This window comes from Eriocheir sinensis, chromosome 20 (genome assembly GCF_024679095.1).
Source record: "Eriocheir sinensis breed Jianghai 21 chromosome 20, ASM2467909v1, whole genome shotgun sequence".
NCBI lineage: Eukaryota > Metazoa > Arthropoda > Malacostraca > Decapoda > Varunidae > Eriocheir > Eriocheir sinensis.
The window spans coordinates 13,685,217-13,710,846 of record NC_066528.1 but is presented as its reverse complement, the minus strand read 5'-3'; the positions used below and the strand labels follow the sequence as shown (position 1 = coordinate 13,710,846).

Sequence of the window (25,630 nt, the reverse complement as noted above, 5' to 3'; positions counted from 1 at the left end):
GCTTAGGTTGAGGGAGAGTAGAGATAAAGTTATGGTTAGTGAGATTAATGAACATAAGAACATAAGGAGTCAGAGAGAGGAGAGAAAGAAAAGGAGGAGAGGAGAGATGAACCAAGAGAAAAAAAACGAGGCATAGGAAGGAAAAAAGGGAGAATTTATAAGAAGAAGAGAAGCTTCTGATGAAAAGAAAAAAAAATAATGAAAGAGAGGGAAGAAAAAGATATATGAAAGAGAGAAATTAGAAAGAGGAGAGAGAAGAAGAAGAGAGAAGAAGAGGAGGAGGAGGAGGAGGAGGAGGAGGAGGAGGAGGAGAAGTAGTATAACATATGGATATTGTAACGTACGAGTGTTAGAAAAGAGATCAAAGGAGGAGGAGGAGGAGGAGGAGGAGGAGGAGGAGGAGGAGGAGGAGGAGGAGGAGAAGGAGATATAGATAGAGGGAGGAGAGGGAAAGAGGAGATAGGGAACACGTTATCAAGTGGAGGGGAAAAAAAAGGGGGACTATTATTTTCCTTTCTTTTTTTTGTCCATTTTTTTTTTTCATTTTCGTAAACTAACAAGTCACTTTCGATGTCAAATAAAAGTGCTTGTCATCTGTTATTCACCACCACCACCACCACCACCATCACCATCATCATCATCACCACCATCATCATTACCACCACAACCACCATCATCACCACCATCATCATCACCACCACCACCACCACCACCACCACCACCACCACCATCATCATCATCACCACCACCATCACTACCACTACCACCATCACCATCACCACCACCATCACTACCACCACCACCACCATCATCACCACCACCACCACCACCACCACCACCACCACCACCACTACCATCACCACCACCACCACCACCACTAAATCACAGCTGTCACCATCGCCTTAACCAACTGTCACAAGTACTTTTTTTCTTCTATTTCTTTCTTTCTTTCTTTCTTTCTTTCTTTCTTTCATTCTTTCATTTATTTTTTCCTTTCTTCCTCCCCACTACCGCCATCATCACCCCTCCTCCTCCTCCTCCTCCTCCTCCTCTTCTAATAATAATAATAATAATAATAATAATAATAATAATAACAAGTGACTTAACACCAAACAAGAAAAAAAAAGGAGCACCAAAAACGACACACACACAAACACACACACAAACAAACATTGATAAAAACACATAATATTTTTTGTGACTTGCATAAAGCTGAAGGCGTGTGTGTGTGTGTGTGTGTGTGTGTGTGTGTGTGTGTGTGTGTGTGTGTGTGTGTGTGTGTTACATGGGTTGGTCACTTTCTTCGTCATCTAAAGAAGCAAAGACCAGAACTGTATACGTTTTTTTTCCCCTCCTCCTCCTCCTCCTCCTCCTCCTCCTCCAACTCCCACTCCATTTTCATTCTGATATTCTCGTTCCCTCCCAACCCTTTCCCTCCTCCTCCTCCTCCTCCTCCTCCTCCTCCAACTCCCACTCATTCCATTTTCATTCTGATATTCTCGTTCCCTCCCAACCCTTTCCCTCCTCCTCCTCCTCTTCCTCCTCCTCCTCCTCCTCTTCCTCCTCCAACTCCCACTCATTCCATTTTCATTCTGATATTCTCGTTCAATCACAACCCTTTCCCTCCTCCTCCTCCTCTTCCTCCTCCTCCTCCTCCTCCTCTTCCTCCTCCAACTCCCACTCACTCCATTTTCATTCTGATATTCTCGTTCCCTCCCAACCCTTTCCCTCCTCCTCCTCCTCCTCCTCCTCCTCCTCCAACTCCCACTCACTCCATTTTCATTCTGATATTCTCGTTCCCTCCCAACCCTTTCCCTCCTCCTCCTCCTCCTCCTCCTCCTCCTCCTCCTCCTCCTCCTCCAACTCCCACTCACTCCATTTTCATTCTGATATTCTCGTTCCCTCCCAACCCTTTCCCTCCTCCTCCTCCTCCTCCTCCTCCTCCTCCTCCTCCTCCTCCTCCTCCAACTCCCACTCACTCCATTTTCATTCTGATATTCTCGTTCCCTCCCAACCCTTTCCTCCTCCTCCTCCTCCTCCTCCTCCTCCTCCTCCTCCTCCAACTCCCACTCACTCCATTTTCATTCTGATATTCTCGTTCCCTCCCAACCTTTCCTCCTCCTCCTCCTCCTCCTCCTCCTCCTCCTCCTCCTCCTCCTCCTCCTCCAACTCCCACTCACTCCATTTTCATTCTGATATTCTCGTTCCCTCCCAACCTTTCTCCTCCTCCTCCTCCTCCTCCTCCTCCTCCTCCTCCTCCTCCTCCTCCAACTCCCACTCAATCCATTTTCATTCTGATATTCTCGTTCCCTCCCAAACCTTTCCCTCCTCCTCCTCCTCCTCCTCCTCCTCCTCCTCCTCCTCTTCCTCCTCCTCCTCCTCCTCCAACTCCCACTCACTCCATTTTCATTCTGATATTCTCGTTCCCTCCCAACCCTTTCCCTCCTCCTCCTCCTCCTCTTCGTGTTGCGTCATGTTTTCCTCTCTCCCTCCCTTCCTCCTCCCTGTCATTTTTTTTTTATCTATTAACTGCGAGTCTCTCCTTCATGGTCTTTTTCGTGCCTTTTCTCTCCCCTCCTTTCCTTCCCTTCCTCTCCCTTCCCTTCTTTTCCCTTCCCTCCCTTCCCTTTGTCCCTTCTCTCTCCCCTCCTTTCCTTCCCCTTCCCTTCATTTCCTTCCCTTCGTCCTTTTTCTCACCCCAACCCTTCCCCTTCCCTTCCTTTCCCTTCCTTTCCTTCTCCTTCCCTTCCTTTCTCTTCCCTCCCTTCCCTTCGTCCCTTCTCTCACTCCAACCCTTCCCCTTCTCTTCTTTTCCCTTCTCTTCCTCTCCTGTCCTTTCTTTCCCTTCCTCTCCCTTCCCTTCCTTCCCCTTCCCTTCCTCTCCCTTCCCTTCCTCTCCCTTCCCTTCCTTTCACTTCTCTCCCTTTCCTTCCCCTTCCTTTCCTTACCCTTCCCTTCCTTTCCCTTCCGTTCCCTCCCCTCCCTTCCCCTTCCCTTCCTCTCCCTTCCCTTCCTTTCACTCCTCTCCCTTTCCTTCCCCTTCCTTTCCTTACCCTTCCCTTCCTTTCCCTTCCTTTCCTTCCCTTTCCCTTTCTTTCCCTTCCCTCCCTACCCTTCGTCCTTTTCCCTCTCCAACCCTTCCCCTTCTCTTCCTTTCCCTTCTCTTCCTCTCCCCTCCTTTTCTCCCTTCCCTTCTCTCCCTTCCCTCCCTCCCTCCCTCCCTCAATTTTTCAGGCATGGACATGCAAGTTAGTTTTTTTTCTCTCCATCAACTTGATCACTATGGCGGTGGTGGTGATGGTGGTGGTGGTGGTGATGGTGGTGGTGGTGGTGGTGATGGTGGTGGTGGTGGTGATGGTGGTGGTGGTGGTGATGGTGGTGGTGGTGATGGTGGTGGTGGTGGTGGTGGTGATGGTGGTGGTGGTGATGGTGGTGATGGTGGTGATGGTGGTGGTGGTGGTGAATGACAGATGACAAGCACTTTTATTTGACATCGAGAGTGACTTGTTAGTTTACGAAAATGAAAAAAAAAAAAAAAAATGAAGGACAATGAAAAAAGAAAGGAAAATTATACACTGGCCCCATTTTCTCCTCCACTTGAGAACATGTTACTTTTTACCACCATTTCCAACCATTTTCTTTTATTTTTTTCGTCCTTCAGCTGCTTCCTCTACTGTAAAAAAAAAAAAAAAAATTGTTACGTTTTATTTTCTTTACTTTTTTTTACTTTACTGTTTTTACTACTCCTCCTTTTTCTTACTTCTTCTATTTTTCTGTTTTACTTTTTTTACTTCATTTATTTTTCTAATTCATCTACTTTTCTGTCTTACTTTTTTATATTTATTTTTTTGCTTCTACTTTTCTGTTACTTTTTACTTATTTTTTTACTTCCTCTACTTTTCTGTCTTACTTTTTACTTTTTTTTAATTCCTCTACTTTTTTGTCTTACTTTTTACTTATTTTTTTACTTCCTCTACTTTTTTCTTACTTTTTACTTATTTTTTTACTTCCTCTACTTTCTTGTCTTACTTTTTACTTATTTTTTACATCCTCTACTTTCTTGTCTTACTTTTTACTTATATTTTTACTTCCTCTACTTTTTTGTCTTACTTTTTACTTATTTTTTACTTCCTCTACTTTTCTGTCTTACTTTTTACTTATTTTTACTTCGTCTACTTTTTTGTCTTACTTTTCTTACTACATGTACTCCATTTCACTTCCTCTACTTTTTGTCTTACTTTTTACTACTACGCTGGTACACTGTTAAGCCACAAATTTGACCCGTCACAGCTACCGGGTTAAAATTATACACTGGTAAGATAATTAAAAGAGAAAAAGAGTTGGATTCTGTTCTACTTTTAGTCAATATTACTTTACTTCAAAAAATCCTGTGTGACTTTATTTTACTTTTTTTTTTATCTATTTTTTATCATTTGTGTGTCTTTGAAAGTCTTCTCATATGACACACTCGTTGGAGGATGCATGAAAAAGAGGTGTTCTATTTTCTTTTTCTCTGTCTACCTTCTTTTCTTCCTTCCGTTCTTCCTTTTTCTTTCCTTCTTCGTTTTTTTATCTCTTTTTTTACTTATTTATTTCTTCCATTCTTTCTTTCTTTCTTTCTTTCCTTCCTTAATTCCTTCCTTCCTTTCTTCCTTCCCTCCTTCCTTCCTTCCTTTTCTTACTTTCTTTCTTCCTTGTTTCTCTCTTTCTTTCTTTCTTTATTTATTTATTCCTTCCTTCCTTCCTTCCCTTCTTCCTTTCTTCCTTTCTTCCTTCCTTCCATCTATCCTTTTTTCCTTTCTTCCTTCCTTCCTTCCCTTCTTCCTTTCTTCCTTTCTTCCTTCCTTCCATCTATCCTTTTTTCCTTCCTTCCTTCTTTCCTTCCTTCCTTTCTTCCTTTCTTCCTTCCTTCCATCTATCCTTTTTTCCTTCCTTCCTTCCCACTACAATCACCATCACCACCACCATCTCTGTTCCCTCTACCACCACAATAATCATCACCCTTCCTCCTCCTCCTCCTCTTCCTGCTCCTCCTTCTCCTCCTCCTATAACTACTATTTCTTCTGTACTATTGGTAACCTCTTTTATATCAGTGCTCGCTTGTATCATAAAAAACAAAGGCATTCTAGTCTGACAGGTCCTGAAGTTGAATTTGATATTTATGTGGCTTTTCACCAACCTTAAAAAAATATACAGCTTTGTAGGTTAGTGAAAAAAAATCCATAAAGAAACAAATATACAATACGATACAGTGGTCAAGGAATTCACACACACACACACACACGAAAAAATATTATTGTTTCTATTGGTTATATAAATGAAACAATGCAAGTAGTTATTGATTTCATATATAAAAGGCTTTCTTACTTTTAATTCTGGGCGCGATTCTAAACTATGCAGTCCAGCGATGCCAAATTAATTATCGTAGTCATCCCATTACATTTTCGTCCTTTCTGACACATAACTATTGCAAAAATGAAAGAAAACCATCACTATTTAACAGTTTCAACGATAACTTTAATTTTCGATCGTTATTATTATTTTTTTTTTACAACAAAGGAGACAGCTCAAGGGCACACAAAAAAAGGAAACAATAATAAAAAAAGCTCGCATTTGTGTAGGTACGAGAGTTTTGGGCCTGAAAACGATAAAACACAATGTGACAGAGAGTACGGCAATTTGGCAACACTGCTATGCGCCTCTCTATAGTGTGAAACAATGTGACACAAGAACGAGGGTAAAAAATCATATCAAGAACGCGTAGAAAAACTTAAACTTGAACGTCACTTGTCGACACTCACTCAGCGTTGCCAAAACAGTGAGAAAACTTGAATAAAAGAGTAATATTTTTCAGAAACAATTTTGCCCAACAGTGATATTGCGGTCTGATTCTTTAACACTCATTTCCTTTTCACAGTACAGGAGACAGCAGCTCAGGGGCCAAATAAAGAATAAAGAAAAGAATTACAAAAGACTAAGGCTCAGAAACAATCTTGCCCAACAGTGATATTGTGGTCTGATTCTATAACACTCATTTCCTTTTCACAGTACAGGAGACAACAGCTCCAAATAAAGAATAAACAAAAGAATTACAAAAAGACTAAGGCTCAGAAATAATTTTGCCTAACAGTGATATTGTGGTCTGATTCTATAACACTCCTTCCTACGACTTAAACTCTTTCAAGAGGAGGGTATCAGGACACCTCTCCTCCCGAAACTGACCTATCTTTCGGCCACCTCTTTGGATTCTTTTTAGGAGCAGTGAGTAGCGGGCTTTTTTTTTATTAATGTTTGCTTTTTGTGTGCCCTTGAACTGTCTCCTTTGCTGTAAAAAAAAAAAAAAAAAAAAACTCATTTCCTTTTCACAGTACAGGAGACAACAGCTCCAAATAAAGAATAAACAAAAGAATAACAAAATACTAAGGTTTTTTAAATAGAATCTTGCCCAACAGTGATATCGCGGGCTACTCCTACAACATTCTCTCTCGTTTTACACTCAAGGCGACAAATAAAGAATAAACAAAAGAATAAGAAAAGACTAAGGTTTTTTAAATAGAATCTTGCCCAACAGTGATATCGCGGGCTACTCCTATAAGATTCTCTCTCGTTTTATATTCAAGGAGACAAATAAAGAATAAACAAAAGAATAACAAAAGACTAAGGTTTTTTAAATAGAATCTTGCCCGACAGTGATATCGCGGGCTACTCCTACAACATTCTCTCTCGTTTTACACTCAAGGCGACAGCAGCTCACAGACAAAATAATCAATAAACAGAAAAAAAACACGAAAAAAAATAAGAGAAAATAACGCTGGCGCACACACGATTCTTATATTGTACGTGGGAAAGTTGATTCGTATACTTTTTGGTCCACAATGTTAAACGTATCTGGTGGGGTTGAAACTGGGTCACATTATCACTAGTATTATTACCGTTGTTGTTGGTGGTATTGGTGTTTTTTTTGTGTTTTTTTACAGCAAAGGAGACAGCACAAGGGCACAAAAAAAGGAAACAATAATATATATATAAAAAAAGCCCGCTACTCTCTGCTCCTTCATGTCCTTAATGTTGCTGTTGTTTGGTTGTTATAGTGAATGAAAGAAACGTTAACACTGACATAACACCGACGTAACATTGGCCGAATACGAAATACATGTAGGGTAAATGTTATAAGTTTTGTCGTGTGTTTGGTTAGAGTTTATATGGCGAGATGGGTGAGATGACCTTCCTTCCTTCCTTCCCTCCTTCCGTCCTTCCCTATGTTCTCTCTATTTGTGCTTCCTCCTCTGTCTCTTCCTTCCTTCTTTCTCTTCTTCATATCCTTTCTTGTTCATATTGCTTTATCTCTCTTTCCTCTCTCTTATCTTTTTTTTTCATCTTCTCTTCCTTCTCTCCTTCCCTATGTCCTTTCTATTTGTGCTTCCTTCCTCTGCCTCTTCCTTCCTTCTTTCTCTTCTTCCAATCCTTCCTTGTTCATATTGCTTTCCCTCCTTCCATCTCTCTTTCCTCTCTCTTATCTTTTCTTTCTTCTTCTCTTTTCTTCTCTTCCTTTCGTTCTTTTTGGGTGTTCTTCCCTCCTCTGCGCCCTCCTTTCCTTCCTTCCTTCTCTTCTTCTTTATCTTCTTCCTATTCTTCTTTGTTTATTCTTCTTCCTTACATCTTAACTTCCAATCTCTTATCTTCTATTTCCTCTTCTCTTTCTTCCTTTCTTTCTTTCTTTCTCTCCTTCATTCTCTCCCTCGTTTCTTCTTCCTTGCATCTTAACTTTCTCTTCTTCCTTCATTCATCTCTTTCCTCCCTCCCTTGGTCTTTCTTCTTCCTTCCTTCTTCCCTTCCCCTCTCTTGTCTTTCCATTCACTTCCTTCCTTCCTTCCTTCCTTCTTCCCTCCTTCTCTTATCTTTCCATTCATTTCCTTCCTTCCTTTCTTCCTTCTTCCTTCCTTCCTTGTCACAGAATCAAAACAGTAAAGCATAAAGGAGCGTGTTTTGCTGTCTCACTCATCGTCCTTGTGTGTGTGTGTGTGTGTGTGTGTGTGTGAGTGTGAGTGTGTTTGTGTATGTGTATGTGTTTGTGTAATGGATAGATAGATAGATAGTCAAAAATATACAAACAGATATACAGACAGACAGACAGACACAAACACCCCAAAACTGACGGACAACATAGACAAACAAACAAACAAACAAACAGGCACAGACGTAAGACAGACAGACAGACAAACGGAGACACGGATATTATACAAGCGACTGGGTGACCGACTGACTGACTGACCGACAAACCAACCGGCTTAAGAAGTGAGAGTGAGTTCAAGGAAGCGCCTTTTGCATCATGAAAGGGAGAGTCTTCAGGTGTTGTTGTACCTGGGCGGACTGGAAACGATGAGTATGATGATGATTATGACGTAGTAGTAGTAGTAGTAGTAGTAGTGGTAGTAGTAGTGGTGGTGGTGGTGGTAGTAGTAGTAGTAGTAGTAGTAGTATCTCTCTCTCTCTCTTCCTTTACAACCTTTAATACTCTTATTTTCTCCACTTTCTGCTTCGTAAATGTTAAGAAGTGAAGGAAATACTAATGTATCACCATCTCAACCTTGACCCATGACTAACTAAGGCACATATTCTCAAACATTTCAGGGCTCACACACACACACACACACACACACACACACACACACACACACACACACATTCGATAAGGCCTTCGTAGAGGTTGTGTTGGTAGTATTTCCACGGGTAGTTACATAAGCCATCCTGACTTTCACTCTCTCTTCTCATCTATTTCTTCTTCTCTTCCTTCCTTCCTTCGTTCTTTTTAGCTGTTCTTCCCTCCTCTGCGCCCTCCTTTCCTTCCTTCCTTCTCTTCTTCCTACCCTTCCTTTTTCCTTTTTCCTTCTTTCCATCTTAACTTTCACTCTCTCATCTATTTCCTCTTCTCTTCCTTCCTTCCTTCGTTCTTTTTAGCTGTTCTTCCCTCCTCTGCGTCCTCCTTTCCTTCCTTCCTTCTCTTCTTCCTTCTTTTCATCCTACCCTTCCTTGTTCATTCTTCTTCCTTCCACTTCCATCTTAAAGGTTGTATCATAAGACATTTCGCTGCCCAAGAACACAAATTTGACAAGGCTTTCATTGGAGTTTTGGGCATTTCCAGGAGTAGTTTTATGACCCTGGTGGTAGTTTGACTCTTCTTCTGTACTGTGGACCTAAAGAAACACTCATTAGAACCCGAATAACCCTCTCTTTGGCCCTTAAAAGTAGCTGATATGAGAGGCGAAAGTGTCTTATGATATCGACCTTAGTTAACTTCAAATATTTTATCTTCTATTTCCTCTTCTGAATGTGAAAAAAACACGCATGAGAACTCGACTGACCTCGTTTGTGACCTTTGGAAATTGTTGTAGTGAGAGCCGGAAGCGTCTGAGATTGCGGACATGAGACTGATGATAGTGAATGAAGCGAAGGTTATATCACATGGAAGAAGTGTAAATAGGAATAAATAATAAATAAATATACAATAGTAAGGTTTGACTTGTTTATAATCGTGTTCGTGGACGTTGCTGCGGCTTCGTGTCCTCATACTGACACATTGAGCTAAATCTTGACATTGTTGGAGGCGTATGCAGAATAAAAAGAAGAAATACATAAACAAATAGATAAAATGAAATAATAAACAAAGAAAAAAAAAAGAAAAAGAAAATCATAAGCCTACGAAGAAGATCAAAGAAGCTATACAGGACGTGAAATCTAAACGCTGCACTCAAAGAAGTTAGGAAGATAAGAATGATTAACACAAGAATAGCCATAAGGAAAAAAGCTTAGGCCTATAGACTATAATGCAGTGCTGTCCAAACTTTCTCGCCAATTGTACCCTTTATTACCTTCTCCTACTGTTACTTACCCCCATAGTCAAATAAGCTAGGAAGATAAGAATGATTAACACAAGAATAGCCATAAGGAAAAAAGCTTAGGCCTATAGACTATAATGCAGTGCTGTCCAAACTTTCTCGCCAATTGTACCCTTTATTACCTTCTCCTACTGTTACGCACCCCCATAGTCAAATAAGCTAGGAAGATAAGAATGATTAACACAAGAATAGCCATAAGGAAAAAAGCTTAGGCCTATAGACTATAATGCAGTGCTGTCCAAACTTTCTCGCCAATTGTACCCTTTATTACCTTCTCCTACTGTTACGCACCCCCATGGCTGATTAAACTCAATTATATTATATTATACTTACATTATATTTAGGTACACGTACATGACGCGTCCTTCCTAGGTACCCAGCAAATCCCTCTCTTTTTTCCTTCATAGAACATGGGAAGCTTCTGCTGTGTGTATGTGTGTGTGTGTGTGTGTGTGTGTGTGTGTGTGTGTGTGTGTGTGTGTGTTCATCGTCTTTTCACGTACCCCTTTGATCTATGCCGCGGACCCCAGTTTCGACAACACTGGCCTAGACTATAGTCCTGGTATAGTAGAACTCGTATTTTCACAGGCTCCGGGCTCTTGTTAGCACTATTTTTGAAGGCCACGGAGGAAAAAAGACCGGTCCCTATAAGTGTTTCCCCGTTCATGGCACAGATCTACCATGGCAAATCTACCGCCCGGGCCATGAAACCTCACTTAAAAATCCCTATAATTTCTACTAGAGCCTTTTGCGTGTGTTCTAACGTTCATGGCGCAGAAACGTTACAAATCTACCGCCTGGGCCATGAAACCGCACATGAAAATCCCTATAATATCTATTAGAGCCTTTTGCGTGTGTTCTTCCGTTCATGGCGCAGAAACGTTGCAAATCTACCGCCTGGGCCATGAAACCTCACATGAAAATCCCTATAATATCTACTAGAGCCTTTTGCGTGTGTTCTTCCGTTCATGGCGCAGAAACGTTACAAATCTACCGCCTGGACCATGAAACCGCACTTAAAAATCCCTATAAAATCTATACTAGAGGCTTTTCTGTGAGTGTTTTTACCGTTCATGGCACAGAAACCTTGCAAAACTACCGCCTCACATAGAAATCCCTATAACCTCTACTAGAACCTTCTTAACTACATGTATCTAGGGTGGGATAAGAGTTGCAGGCTTGCTTTCAATCCCCTAAAAATCCCAGCCTTCTAGCACCATCCCAAAGCCTTCAAAACCCCCAAGAAATATATGCAAAAATCTAACCTTGTCACAAAGTTGCATGTTCAAAGAAGTAACATTATTGGTAACTGGGGGCCATTGAGAGGCTTTAGGATCACGATATTTGGTCTAGAATGAGTTCAATACTTGCTCTCAATCTCCTAAAATTCTCAACACCAAGAAATATATGCAAAAAAAATCTAACCATGTCAAAAAGTTCTATGTGCAAAGAAGTAAGATTATTGGTAACTGGGGGCCATTGAGAGGCTTTAGGATCAGGATATTTGGTCTAGAATGAGTTCAATACTATCTCTCAATCTCCTAAAATTCTCAACACCAAGAAATATATGCAAAAAAAATTTAACCTTGTCACAAAGTTGCATGTTCAAAGAAGTAACATTATTGGTAACTGGGGGCCATTGAGAGGCTTTAGGATCACGATATTTGGTCTAGAATGAGTTCAATACTTGCTCTCAATCTCCTAAAATCCTCAACATTCTACAATAACTCAAAAGCCTAGAAAAAGGTTATAAGGCGTCGAAGCGTTTGAGCATATGGGCCCAGGACTTATATAGACAGTCAAGGCAGCGAGCGAGTGTGTGTGACAAAAAATGCTTCACCTGAGCCATATCAACCCACTCTTATCTCCTTTATGGTCCTCGGCAGCACCATTTCGGCCTCCCCTGATCCCCTGTAGCGCACGTCTCGGCTCGGACACCCCGCCTCGCTATCTCGATCTTGCTCAGTGGCCGGAACAGATTTTTCTACTTTTACTTCTGGCGTTGCTACTGTTTGTGCTACTGCTACTATATGGCTACAGCTATTATTACTGCTACGTCTATCTCTTCTGCTACTACTACTACTACTACTACTACTACTACTACTACTACTACTACTACTACTACTAACAACAACAACAACAACAACAACAACAACAACAACAACAACAACAACAACAACAACAACAACAACAACAACAACAACAACTACTACTACTACTACTACTACTACTACTACTACTACTACTACTACTACTACTACTACTACTACTACTACTACTACTACTACTACTACTACTACGGGAACAACAAGAAGGAATTAGTGCAGAGAAAGTGACGTAAAAAAGAAGAAAAGTACAGAAGAAAACAAAACTAGAAGAATGAAAAGACAGAAGAGGATATGATGAAAAAGTTAAAATAAGAAAAATTGTAAGAAAGAAGAAGGGATGGAAGATAGTTACAGAAGAACAGAATAAATAAAATCAATAAAATCAATAAAATATGAATAAAAAAGACAGTTTAAAGAGGGCATGATGAAAAAGAAAAATAAGATGAATGGAAAGAAAGAAGAAAGGATGAAAGAAAAAAAGTTAAAAAAAGAGGAGAAAGGAGGAGAAAAGGAATGACAATTAAAGACATAAGAAAATAGTGACGTTAGTTCTTAATAAAATAAATAAAATATAAATAAAAAAGACAGTTCAAAGAGGACATGATGAAAAAGGAAAAAAAATAAGATGGAGGGAAAGAAAGAAGAAAGGATGAAAGAAAAAAAGTTAAAAAGAGAACAGAATAGATAAGAGACAATAAATGAAGGGAGAGAAGGAGAAAGGAGGAAAAAAGAATTGACCCCTCTTTCGGCCACATCTTTGGATTTTTTTTTTTTTTTAGGAGCAGCGAGTAGCAGGCTTTTTTTTTTTATTATTGTTTCCTTTTTTTGTGCCCTTGAGCTGTCTCCTTTCTTGTAAAAAAAAAGTTGAAGACAAAAAAAATAGTGACGTTAGTTGTATATTTTCTGTTATGATGCCCCACTAACATTATTTTCTTCTATTTTCCTTGTCATATATTTTAAAGACTAGGATCGGTGTTGTTAAACGCTTTCACCTCCCACATCAACTATTTCCAAAGGCCATAAAGGAAGATCAATCGACTTCCAATGGCTCACGGTACAGAGGAAGGGTCAGACTACCATCAGGGTCATAAAGCTACCCCTGGAAATGCCCCCACCACTCCTACGAAAGCCTTGTCAAATACTACTACTACTACTACTACTACTACTACCAAAGGCCAAGAGGGAGATCAACCGGGTTCTAATGAGTGGTATTTTAGGCTCACGGTACAGAGAGAGGGCCAGACTACCACCAGGGTCATAAAGCTACCCCTGGAAATGCCCCCACCACTCCTACGAAAGCCTTGTCAAATACTACTACTACTACTACTACTACTACTACTACTACTACTACCAAAGGCCAAGAGGGAGATCAACCGGGTTCTATTGAGTGGTATTTTAGGCTCACGGTACAGAGGAAGGGTCAGACTACCACCAGGGTCATAAAGCTACCCCTGGAAATGACTCCCTCAACAACTCCTACGAAAGCCTTGTCAAATACGTGTACTTGGGCGGTGAAATGTTTAAGAATATGACCTTAATTAGAGCCTAATAAAACTTTTACTTTCATGCATGCTTTGTACGATAATGCTGAGTAATTTTAGCTTTCTCCTTGCAGGTTTAAAGGAAATATTGATGTAAGATGGTTTTTTTTATTATGAAGATGCGCATGAGTAAATAAATAACCGTCAATCTCTCACACACACACACACACACACACACACACACACACACACACACACACACACACACACACACACACACAAGTTATCGTATATATATTTTGTTTGCACTTGAAATATTTACCAAACACGCTTCTCACTTACCTCATGATTCGATGCATTTCTCTTCTTGTCGTATTTCTCTTGCCTCGTCTGTCTGTCTGTCTGTATTTATGTATGTCTGTGTGTGTATGTGTATGTATGTATGTTTCTCTATCTGTGTCTATTTATCTATCTACTCTGTTTATTTAGCTGTCTGTCTGTCTGTCTTTCTTTTTTTAATAGCCTTTTCCTTATCTTTGTTTATCTTTATCTTTAACTCTATTTTATGTCTGTCTGAGTGTCTGAATGTCTGCGTGTGCCTGTCTTTCTTTCTGTCTGTCTGTCCGTGTGTCTGTATTTGTCTGTGTGTTGTCAGTCTCTATATCTTTCTATGTATCTAGCTCTTTCTATCTATCTATCTATCTATCTATCTGTCTGTCTGTTATTCTTTCATCATTGGGAAGAGTCTGTCGGTCGTGTTCATCTCCCTTTCACGTCAAATGATTAAATGTCACGATCTTGTACTGCAGGAATTTCTTCTCTCCACTTCACTTCACTTCTCTCTTGCCCTCTTTGCCAGTTCACTTTGTTTCACTTTTCCTCTTCTTTGTCTTAGTTAGTTCAATTCACTTCACCTTTTCTCCTCTTCGTATTAAGCAGTTTACTTCACTTTTCCTTTTCTTCTTCTCTTCTTTCTTTGGCAGTCCTGCTCCTTAAAATCGAGGTGCTTTCATCTGCTCCCCAGGCCCCAAGTGGCTGTCGAGCAGATTAAATCACCAAAGCGGGCAACCTCGTAATAAACCAATAGGCTTTCTGTTGCCTGCATTTCCATGTTTCCATGTGTTTCACTTAACCACTTCTCCTTTCCTTCGTCCTTTCTAGTTCACTTTACCTTTTCTCGTCTTCGGTAAATCACTTCACTTTTCCTTTTCTTCTTCTCTCCTTTGGCAGTTCACTTCGTTTCACTTCACTTCTCTTTTTCAGCTTAACTAACTCACTTCATTTCACGTTATTTGCGTTCGTACCTCTCAAACCACATTCTCCTCACGATTTCCTGTAATATCGAATAGTTAATAATTCATGGTAGTTTCTCATTGTAGCAACAGTTCCCTTCGTGTCACATCATCTTCGTTCATACCTCTTAAGACAACAACAACAATACTAGCAATACCTTACCTCTGACTGTACCCTTAGGTCAATTAGTCACGGGGAAACGAAAATGTGTGCGCAGTAAGTGTGTCATTAGTGAACTTCTTGAGCTCGTAACAAGGTCAGAGGAGGCTGTTTTGCTAATTATAGACGAGGAAATCCTTAAATCACATTCAGTTTTAGATTTCCTGTAATATCGAATGGTTGATAATTCATGGTAGCTCTTCATTATACCAACAGTTCCCTTCGTTTCATATTATTTTCGTTCATACCTCCCAAACCACAATCACTTCTCGGTTTCCTGTAATATGGAATGGTTAATGGTTCATGGTAGTTTCTCATAATACCAACAGTTCCCTTCGTTTCACATTATCTTCGTACATACCTCTTATACCGCCTTTAATTCACTATCCTATACAATCCTTCACTATTCTTGTATTCTTCACTGCCCCGCTATTCTTCTATCCGTCAATCTTTCTCTCCTTCACTATCCTTCAGTGTCGCTCTATCATGCACTGTCCCACTATCATTCGCAGTCCTTCTATCCCTTTATCCACTATCCTTTACAGTCCTTCACTATCCTTGTATTCTTCACTGCCCCGCTATTCTTCTATCCGTCTATCTTTCTCTCCTTCACTATCCTTCAATCCTTTAGTGTCCCTCTATCATGCACTGTCCCTCTGTCCTCTATCCTTTGAAGTCCTTCTATCCGTCTATCTTTCTCTCCTTCACTATCCTTCAATCCTTTAGTGTCCCTCTATCATGCACTGTCCCTCTATCCTCTATCCTTTGCAGTCCTTCAATCCGTCTATCGTTCTCTCCTTCACTATCCTTCAATCCTTTAGTGTCCCTCTATCATGCACTGTCCCTCTATCCTCTATCCTTTGCAGTCCTTCAATCCGTCTATCTTTCTCTCCTTCACTATCCTTCACTATCCTTCAATCCGTCAGTGTCCCTCTATCATGCACTGTCCCACTATCATTCGCAGTCCTTCTATCCTTCTATCCACTATCCTTTACTATCCCTCATTATCCTATTTTCACCCTCGTATTTCACTATTTATTTACTTCACTTTATTTTACTATCCTTTTTCACTGTTTTTCCCTTTCCTATCCCATTCACTATCCTGTACAATCCTTCACTATTCTTTTATTCTTCACTGCCCCGCTATTCTTCTATCCGTCTATCTTTCTCTTCTTCACTATCCTTCAATCCTTCAGCGTCCCTCTATCATGCACTGTCCCACTATCATTCGCAGTCCTATCCCTTTATCCACTATCCTTTACTATCCCTCATAATCCTATTTTCACCTTGCTATTTCACTATTTATTTACTTCACTTTATTTTTCTATCCCTTTTCACTGTTTTTCCCTTCACTATCCCATTCTCTTAACATTTACTTTAGAATGAAGAGAATTATACGGTGTCCTATGTCATTGTAATTATCTAAAGTCTCATTGTATCGAATCTATTTTATTTGTTGTGGTTGGCAATGAACGTAAGGCAGAGTTATTTTATTTTTTACGGTAGATATGATTTTTACAACTTTTTATTGTGGGTGAAAGGGTTATGTTATTTTTTTGTATTATTGTTATTTTTATTTTTACTTTATTTTTTGTGTATGTATTTTTACGACTTTTTTAAACTTTATTTTACGACTTTACGACTTTTTTACGACTTTGTACGACTTTTTACGACTTTGTACGACTTTGTACGACATTCTTACGACTTTTTACGACCCTTCTAACGACTTTTTATGATTTTTTACGACTTTTTTACGACTTTTTAACTTTTTTTAGGACTTTTTGTGTGTATGTATTTTTACCACTTTTTACTATTATGGGTGAAAGGGTTGTGTTATTTTTTTCTATTGTTATTTTTATTATTACTTTATTTACTTTTTATGTGTGTGAATGTATTATTTAGGTGAATGGCGAAAGGTTGGTATAGTATTTTATTTTTATTTTTATTTTTATTTTATTTTAATCATTTATTTATTTATTTATTTTATTATGTATTATTTTATTTTGTTTCATTATTTATTTATTTATTTATTTTATTCATTTATTTTTATTTGTTTTTATTTTTATTTATTTATTTTATTATTTATTATTTTATTTTATTTTATTATATATTCATTTATTTTATTTCATTATTTTATTTTTATTTATTTATGTTATTATTTATTTTATTTTATTTTATCATCTATTTATCAATTTTATTTATTTATTTTCATTTATTTTTATTTTTATTTATTTATTTATTTATTTTGTGTGCATATGTGTAAATTCTTGAATGTCGTGTTTACTTTACCGCGTCGCTTCACTCCAGTACTTTTGCTTTCGTTGTGACGGGTGACATTTTTCGCCTTCCAGTGTCTTGGTTATTGAAGCATAGGAGATCCGGCTCTACTTTTTTTCCCCCCGTAAATCATGCAACACTAATATATGTTCGCGTACTATATTACAGAAACACACGCTTCCTATATAAGTTTCATCCAGTTTTGAATGCAACAACAACAACAACAACATTATTTAAATCACTGGTACTCACGAACACACGCACTCACTCACTCACTCGCTGACGCACTCCCATATTGACTGACTGACTGAAACGAAACTCATCTGAAACTCCTTTATCGCAACATTCCTTTACCGCATTCCTTTACTTCATTCCTTTACCGCAGCATTCCTTTACCGCATTCCTTTACTTCATTCCTTTACCGCAGCATTCCTTTACCGCATTCCTTTACTGCATTCCTTTATCGCATTTCTTTAACGCAGCATTCCTTTACCGCATTCCTTTACTTCATTCCTTTACCGCATTTCTTTACTGCATTCCTTTACCGCATTTCTTTAACGCAGCATTCCTTTACCGCATTCCTTTACTGCATTCCTTTACCGCATTTCTTTAACGCAGCATTCCTTTACCGCATTCCTTTACCGCATTTCTTTACCGCAGCATTCCTTTACCGCATTCCTTTACCGCATTTCTTTAACGCAGCATTCCTTTACCGCATTTCTTTAACGCAGCATTCCTTTACTGCATTCCTTTACCGCATTTCTTTAACGCAGCATTCCTTTACCGCACTCCTTTACCGCATTCCTTTACAGCATCATTTCTTTACCGCACTGGATCATTTGAACAATTGCCCCATCCAGACCGCTCTGGTAGGCGATTCTTCAGTTGGGCAGAGTTGGGGGTGCAATTCTTCAGTTGATGACAGGACTACAGCGGGCGGCCAAAACCTCACCGGTAGACCTGACATCAGGGGATCAAAACCTCACCAGTTGACCTGACCTTAACATTTTTGACTAACCTGACAACTTGTGATCAGTTTTTGCACCGTTGGGTTCATGTATTCAGTCTGTAGTTCGACATGGCCCGTGACACATTCAAGCCTGCCGTGCTTACTCTGCTGACTAAGGATCCTTTGCCTGCGGCTTAAACAACATCGACTTTTAAGAAATGAAGTGAAGTGTGGCAATTGTGACAATGCGATGAACTGGACTAAACATGCCAAGTGTAATGATGGTTATGCGTGGAGATGCCAGACGAAAGGCATAAACCAAAAATAATATATTAATTTCCGATATTTCTAATTGGGGGGGCGATTCTTCAGTTGGGCAGAGTTGGTGGGGCGGATCTTCAGTTGGGAACTTTGGGGGGCAATTCTTCAGTTGATCCACCGCATTCCTTTACCGCAGCATTCCTTTACCGCAGCATTCCTTTACCGCAGCATTCCTTTACCGCAGCATTCCTTTACCGCATTCCTTTACCGCAGCATTCCTTTACTTCGTTCCTTACCTCATTCCTTTACCGCTTTCCTTTACCGCATTCCGTCACCGCATCTATCAACGTCACTACACACGAGAAATGCGAAAAAAAGCACATTATTTAAGTCACCGGTACTCACTCGCACACACACACACACGCACACACACACACACACACACTGAGTGACTGAATGGGTGTGTGGCCGGCCGTCTTGCTCTTCAAATATCTCCCCAACCCGCACACCCTTCACTTCTAACTCCACTTTCACTGTTACACGACACTGCAAGCCACCGTAACGTAACGAAGCACCAAGGCAAATGTTACACGCACCTTCCCAGTCCGAGACAACGTGGGAATGAGACGTTATACACAAGATATCGATGTTTGTTTACGCGCGTGTGTGTGTGGCGCGGAGGGAGAGCGGCGGCTTGTGGTTACCCCGTCAAACGATCCCAAAGGAAGTGGTTGTCTGGACTGAGCGACTCACCACGAGGGGACGGGCGAGGAGAAGGACGGAGGGGGGGAGGGAGGGGGAGAGAAAGGGACGGAGGGGGAGAGGGAGGGACAGAGAGGTGGGGAGGGGAGATGGTGAGGCGCAGAGATGAATAAAGAATGAACAATGAATGAGAAATGAGATGAAGTAAGAGGAGAAAGAAGGAAGTTGAAGGACGAAAAGAAAGAAGAAAGGAAGAAAGAGAGAAAGCGAGAAGGAAGAAAAACGAGGAAGAGAGAAATAACGGAGGAGAAAAATGAACAGAGAACAAGGGAAAGGGTGAAAGGGGAAGAGAATAAAATGAAGAAAACGAGGGAGTAGAGAAGCGAAGAGAGGAAGGAGAGAAGGAGAAAGGGATAGAGGGAGACAGAGGAGGAGGAGAATGGGATAGGTGGAGATAAAGAGAGGGAATGGGAAGCGAATAGAGGAATAACAGAAGAGAAGAAAGAGGGAAGGAGAGGAGGGAAGAACAGAGAACAAAGAAGAAGATGAAGAAGGAAGAAGATGGAGAGAAAACAAAGAGGAAAGGAAACGAAGAGAGGAATAACGAAAGAGAAGAAGGAGGAAAAGAGAGAGAGAGAGAGAGAGAGAGAGAGAGAGAGAGAGAGAGAGAAGGAAGGAGGAAGAAGAGAAAGAAGGAAAAGAAAGGAAGGAAGGAGTTAGGGAATGCATAATGTAGAAGAGACGAGGAAGAAACTAAAAACAGAAGGAAAGGAAGGAGATGAACACAAAAGAGGAAGAAAGAGGTGAAGGATAGGAGGCAAAAAACAAGAGAAATGGAGGAAGAAATAAAGAATAAGAGAAAGAAAGAAAAGAAAGGAAGGAGTAAGGGGATGCATAATGTAGAAGAGACGAGGAAGAAGCTAAACATAGAAGGAAAGGAAGGAGATGAATACAAAAGAGGGAGAAGGAGGTGAAGGATAAGAAGGAAGACAAGAGAAATGGATGAAGGAAGGGAAGGAGGAAATGACGTAATGTGGAAGAAAATTATTAAAGAAAACAAAACAAGAAAAAGACAACTGAATGAAGACAGGATAAATCAGATGAAGGGAAAGGAAGAGAGAGAGAGAGAGAGAGAGAGAGAGAGAGAGAGAGAGAGAGAGAGAGAAGAACAGAATAGCAATAGGAATAAACAGGCAAAAAGAGAAAAAGGGAAGGGAGAAAAAGAGAGAGAAAGGAAAAGAAAAAAAACAATTACAACCTCTTTTTTTTCTATTCCTGTTTTTTGTTTTATATTTTTTCTTTTTTCCATCTCACTCACCGGCCGAAGATTGTTTTTTTTCAATATTTTTTTCTTAACTTTCACTTTCAGCCATTCCTTGCTTTGCTTGCTTATTTGTTTGTGTGTGTGTGTATTAAAATCAGTGTGTCATGTTGTTTATTTTTTGTCTATTGTGTTATTTTTATTTTCATTCTTCGTATTCACTTCCCATTTTTTTCTTTCCACAGTTTCTTTCCTTATCGCCACTAATAATATGCAGATTTTTTTTGCTAACTGAATTTTCGTTTTTTTTCTTTATTTTTTTTTATCTATGCCATTCTCTTTTAGCTTCTCCCTCTCTTTTCTTCCCATTTATTACGCCATTTTTATATCTTATCGCCACTAATAATATGCAGATTTTTATTGGCCAACTTAATTTTCGTTTTTTATTTTATTTTTTTATCTATTCCATTCTCTTTTAGTCTCTCTTTTTTTTTTTTTTTGCATATATCACGACTTTTTAGGGGCAACTTTTATCATTTCCATCTACTTCTACCATTTTTCTTTACACATTTTCTTGCTAACTTCTTTTCCAGCTATTTTTTTTTTGCCTACATCGTTTTCTTTTAGTTTTCTTTTTTTTCATTGTTCGAATATATCACAACTTTATTTAGCCTCCGTGGTCTAGTGGTCAGCGTGCCTGGCTACTACTCCGCGGGCCCGGGTTCGAATCCCGGCCCGGGCAGTCGGCGTGCAGCTCACCCAGCTGTTCATCCTCCCTCTCGGGCTGGTCGAAAAATGGGTACCTGGGGAAACCTGGGGAAGGTAAACTGTGGTAACCCGGATGTCACACTGGCCCTGCGTCCCGGGGTAATGGGCTCCCTCCCACCACAGGGTCAAGGGCCAATGTTACGGAGATGAGCACCGAGGCCACGCGCTGCCACAGTGTATGCCCCCAACTTTACCTTACCTTATTAGCCATATTTTTTTTTATCATTTTTACATATTTTCACCCTTTATTTATTTTGTCTATACCGTTAACTTTTAATTTTCATTTTATTTTTTTCACTATTCGCATTATTTCTATCTATATTTTCATCTTCTCTGACTTATTATTTGCGCTTTTTTTTCCATTTGTCAGTCTTCTCTCTCTTTAGCTTTATTTATCATTTCTATTCCCTGTTCAACCTCTTCTGTTACGTCTGTCTACACCACTGTCTCTTAATTTACTTTCTTTTTCATTGTTGGCCTTTTTCTCGTCTCTCTTTAGTTCTGTTTATCATTTATCTCTATTTCTTCTTCTCCTTCTTCTGTTACTTTGTTGTCTTTACCATTGTCCTATTATTTGCGCTTTTTCCTTCTTTGGCGTTTATGATTATTACTCTGTTTAGTCATTTCATCATTTTTTATCCCCTTATTTAAATTCTTTCATCTATTACTTATTCATCCACAACATTTATTTTTTTATCATAATTTGCACCTTTTCTCATTGTTCTCATTTATCACAACTCTCTTTAGATCTATTTTTCATTTCTATCTCTGTTTTCATCTTCCTTTACTTATTCGTCTGTGCCATTTTCTTATTATTTGCACTCTTTCCTTTTTAGCATCGACAATTATCACTCTCTATAGCAATTTTTCCTTCTATGGCATTTATGATTATTACTCTGTTTAGTCATTTCATCATTTTTTATCTCCTTATTAAAATTCTTTCATCTATTACTTATTCATCCACAACATTTTTTATCATAATTCTCACCTTTTCTCATTGTTCTCATTTATCACAAATCTCTTTAGACCTATTTTTCATTTCCATCTCTATTTTCATCTTCCTTTACTTATTCGTCTATACCATTTTCTTATTATTTGCACTCTTTCCTTTTTAGCATCGACAATTATTACTCTCTATAGCTATTTTTAAGACTTCTAATTCCTCAAACATAGCATTCAACACTCCGTAACTCAATCTGATGGCATTCAACCTCTCTCTCTCTTTCATCTATTACTCATTCGTCTGTGCCATTTTCTTATTATTTGCACTCTTTCCTTAGTAGCATCGACAATCATTATTCTCTATAGCTATTTTTAATACTTCTAATTCTTCGAACATAGCATTCAACACTCCGTAACTCAATCTGATGGCATTCAACCTCTCTCTCTCTCTCTTTCATCTATTACTTATTCGTCTATACCATTTCCTTATTATTTGCACTCTTTCCTTTTTTTTATCTTTCTATTTTCATTTCGGTTTCTTCTCCTCTCTTTTTTTCTCTTTTTTTTCTGTTATTCTTTCCGCCTTTTATCACTCTTTCCCTTCCTTCCTCTTCTCTTCCCTCCTTTATTTCCTCTTTCTATTTCATTATTAATCGCTGGTTCTTTTTCTCGTTGTTCATCTTTACTGTTTTACTATTTATCTTCATTACTCTGTTTATCGTTTTCATTCCTGTCTTTCTTTTCTTTCTTCCTCACTATGTCTTTCTGTTTCGCTATTTATTATTTGGAACTTTTGTCGCTGTTCTTATTATTTATTCATCTTCGTTACTATCTATTCATCTTCGTCTCTACTTCAGGAACATTCTTCAGCTTGAGTTCGTCTCCTATCATCATTCATCCTCACCTTCGCCTCAAGTTGTTGATTAATAGACAGCTTCCTCCTAAGAATGAATGCATGTAGTTTTATCACCTCTTCTTTTAGCTGTATTTTCATCTCTCTTCTTCAATATCTTCATCTCCGTTACTTCTTTCTTTAGTCCTTCTTTCTGCTTTCTTTTTCCTTCTTTTCTTTCTCTATTTCTTCCTTTGTCTTTTAAGTTATCATCTTTTTCATTCTAGGTTTTACGATTCAGTCTAACACTTTACTAATATTTCCAAGTCTCTCTCCTTTTCTCCTTTTCACTAACGCCAGATGTGTGAAACGGTATTAGCATTTGTGAAGTCACGTGGCTAGTTTGGCTTTCTACTTTCATTTTTGGGGACGGGGTTACTTCAAGGTGTTGGATTTTCACTGTTAAGTCGGCATATTGCAAACTCAGTCGTGAAAATTGGTATAAAAGATCAACAAAACCAACTTTCTTTTTCATTTTCAACTTTGTCTATTTCCTTCCTTACTCATTCTCTCCTTTTATTTTTTTATTTTCTCATTTTTCTTTCTTTCCTCCCTCCCTCATTCTCTCCCTTTATTTTTATTTTCCTCGTTCATTTCCATATGTTATTACGTACTCCTTGTCTATTCCCTTATATATCCCTTATCTATGTTTATTTATACTTCTTTGTCTAATTTAATTTTTTTCAATTTTTTTTTATCATACTTCTTCTTCCACATATCTTTCGCGTATCATTATCTTCCTTTTCACTTCTTTTTTTCTCCTTGTATTTATCTTTTTCTAATCTAGGCCTACTAACTTTTAAGCATCACAACTCAGATCAATTGCTTCAGTTCGATTTTTTATACTATACTATATTCATTGTATTCAAATCTATGTTCGATTTTATTCTATTAATTCTATTTATCCTATTGTTTTCTAGGCCAACTGAATTTTTAGCTTCATAACTCGACACAAAACCAACTTGACTTAAAAACAAATAATCTGTTAAGAAAGTCAACGCAACTCAAGAACACAAGTTAACAAATCTCTAACCTCTTCAAACTGAGTAACATCACTGCACCATTTTCTTTCACCTTCCCAAAGCTCTCTCTAACCACAATCAACTCAAGAACAATGTAACTAATCTATAAAAAACAACAACTCAATCATACATCTTGTCTTCCCTCCTATCCTTCACCCTCTTCCCTTTCCTCTGTATTCATCTCCCTCCCTCCTCCCTTCTTTCCTTTCTATTTCCTCTAACCTCTTCCTCATCTCTTCACAAAGTAACTAATCTCAAACCTATTAAAACTCAGTAAATCAACACCTAACCATTCTCTCCTTCACCTCTTTCTCTCTCCTCTATATCCATCTCTTTCTTCCTTCCTTCTTTCCTTTCTATTTCCTCTAAACTTTTCCTCATCTCTTCACAAAGTAACTAATCTCAAACCTATTAAAACTCAGTAAATCTCTTCACCTCTTTCTCTCTCTCATATCCATCTCTTCCTTCCTTTCTTCTTTCCCTCTTCCTCATCTCTTCACAAAGTAACTAATCTCAAACCTTTCAAAACTTATTACATCAACACCTCACCGTTTTCCTTCACCTCCCTCTTTCTCCTCTTTATTCATCTCCTCCTCCCTTCCCTGTTTTTTTCCTCTTCCTCTCATCTCTTCACAAAGTAACTAATCTCAAACCTTTTAAAACTCGGTAATTCAACACCTCACCGTTTTCCTTCACCTCCCTCTTTCTCCTCTTTATTCATCTCCTCCTCCTTCCTTCCTGTCTATTTTTAACCTCTTCCTCATCTCTTCACAAAGTAACCAATCTCAAACCTTTTAAAACTCAGTAACTCAGCACCTCACCGTTCTCCTTCACCTCCCTTCTCTCTACTATATTCATCTTCTCTTTCCTTCCTTTCTACTTTTTCCAACCTCTTCCTCATCTCTTCACAAAGTAACTAATCTCAAACCTATTAAAACTTTTAGTAACAACACCTCTCCGTTCTCTTCCTTCCCCCTCCCATGCGCTCTCGTAGATTCGTATTCCTTTCACCAATACACCCAAGTCTGCGAGTCTCGTTTCTCTTCGCTGTCACGTTCAAGGCCAGCAGAACACCCGCGGCCTCGTGCTCTCATCTCTACGGACGTGTGTGTGGAGAGGGTGCCTTGAGGTATGCAGACACTAGCTTCCGCATCTTTCCATCACCTGTTTCCAAAGGCCAAACAGTAGACAAATCTGGTTCTGCCGAGCGTTTTTATAGGCTCAGGGCACAGAGGGAGGAGCAGACTACCACCAGGGTCATAAAAGTACCTCAGGAAATCCCGCCTACGAAAGCCTTGCCAAATGCGTGTGTGCTTGGCCGTGGGGTGTTTAGGAATGACATTTGCCTCCTTCCGGCCTTCCTTGTTTAGTGGTAGCGCGGGGCAGACAGACAGACGGACAGACAGACAGATACACGGAAGGATAAATACACAAACAGATAGGTAGAGATAAATAGATAGATAGATAGATAGATAGATAAATAGAGATAGATAGATAGAGATAGATAGCTAGAGAGATAGATATATAGATAGATAGATAGATAGATAGAGAGAGAGAGAGAGAGAGAGAGAGAGAGAGAGAGAGAGAGAGAGAGAGAGAGAGAGAGAGTAACCTTGAAT

General features: G+C 39.2%; 1 protein-coding gene across 1 annotated transcript in view; it reads right to left on the bottom strand.

Annotated features, from left to right (window-relative positions):
• Positions 1-19,148, bottom strand: part of LOC127001069 (lipase lipl-1-like) — a 42,432-nt gene extending 23,284 nt beyond the window's left edge. Inside the window, exons 1-2 of the mRNA XM_050865239.1 lie at positions 19,021-19,148; positions 13,828-14,818 (exon numbers count right to left, since the gene is read on the bottom strand). Of these exons, the coding sequence (XP_050721196.1) occupies positions 13,828-13,844 (17 nt within the window). The 5' untranslated portion in view covers positions 13,845-14,818; positions 19,021-19,148. The remainder of the gene's footprint in view (positions 1-13,827; positions 14,819-19,020) is intronic.
• Between the last annotated feature and the right edge of the window lie 6,482 nt (positions 19,149-25,630).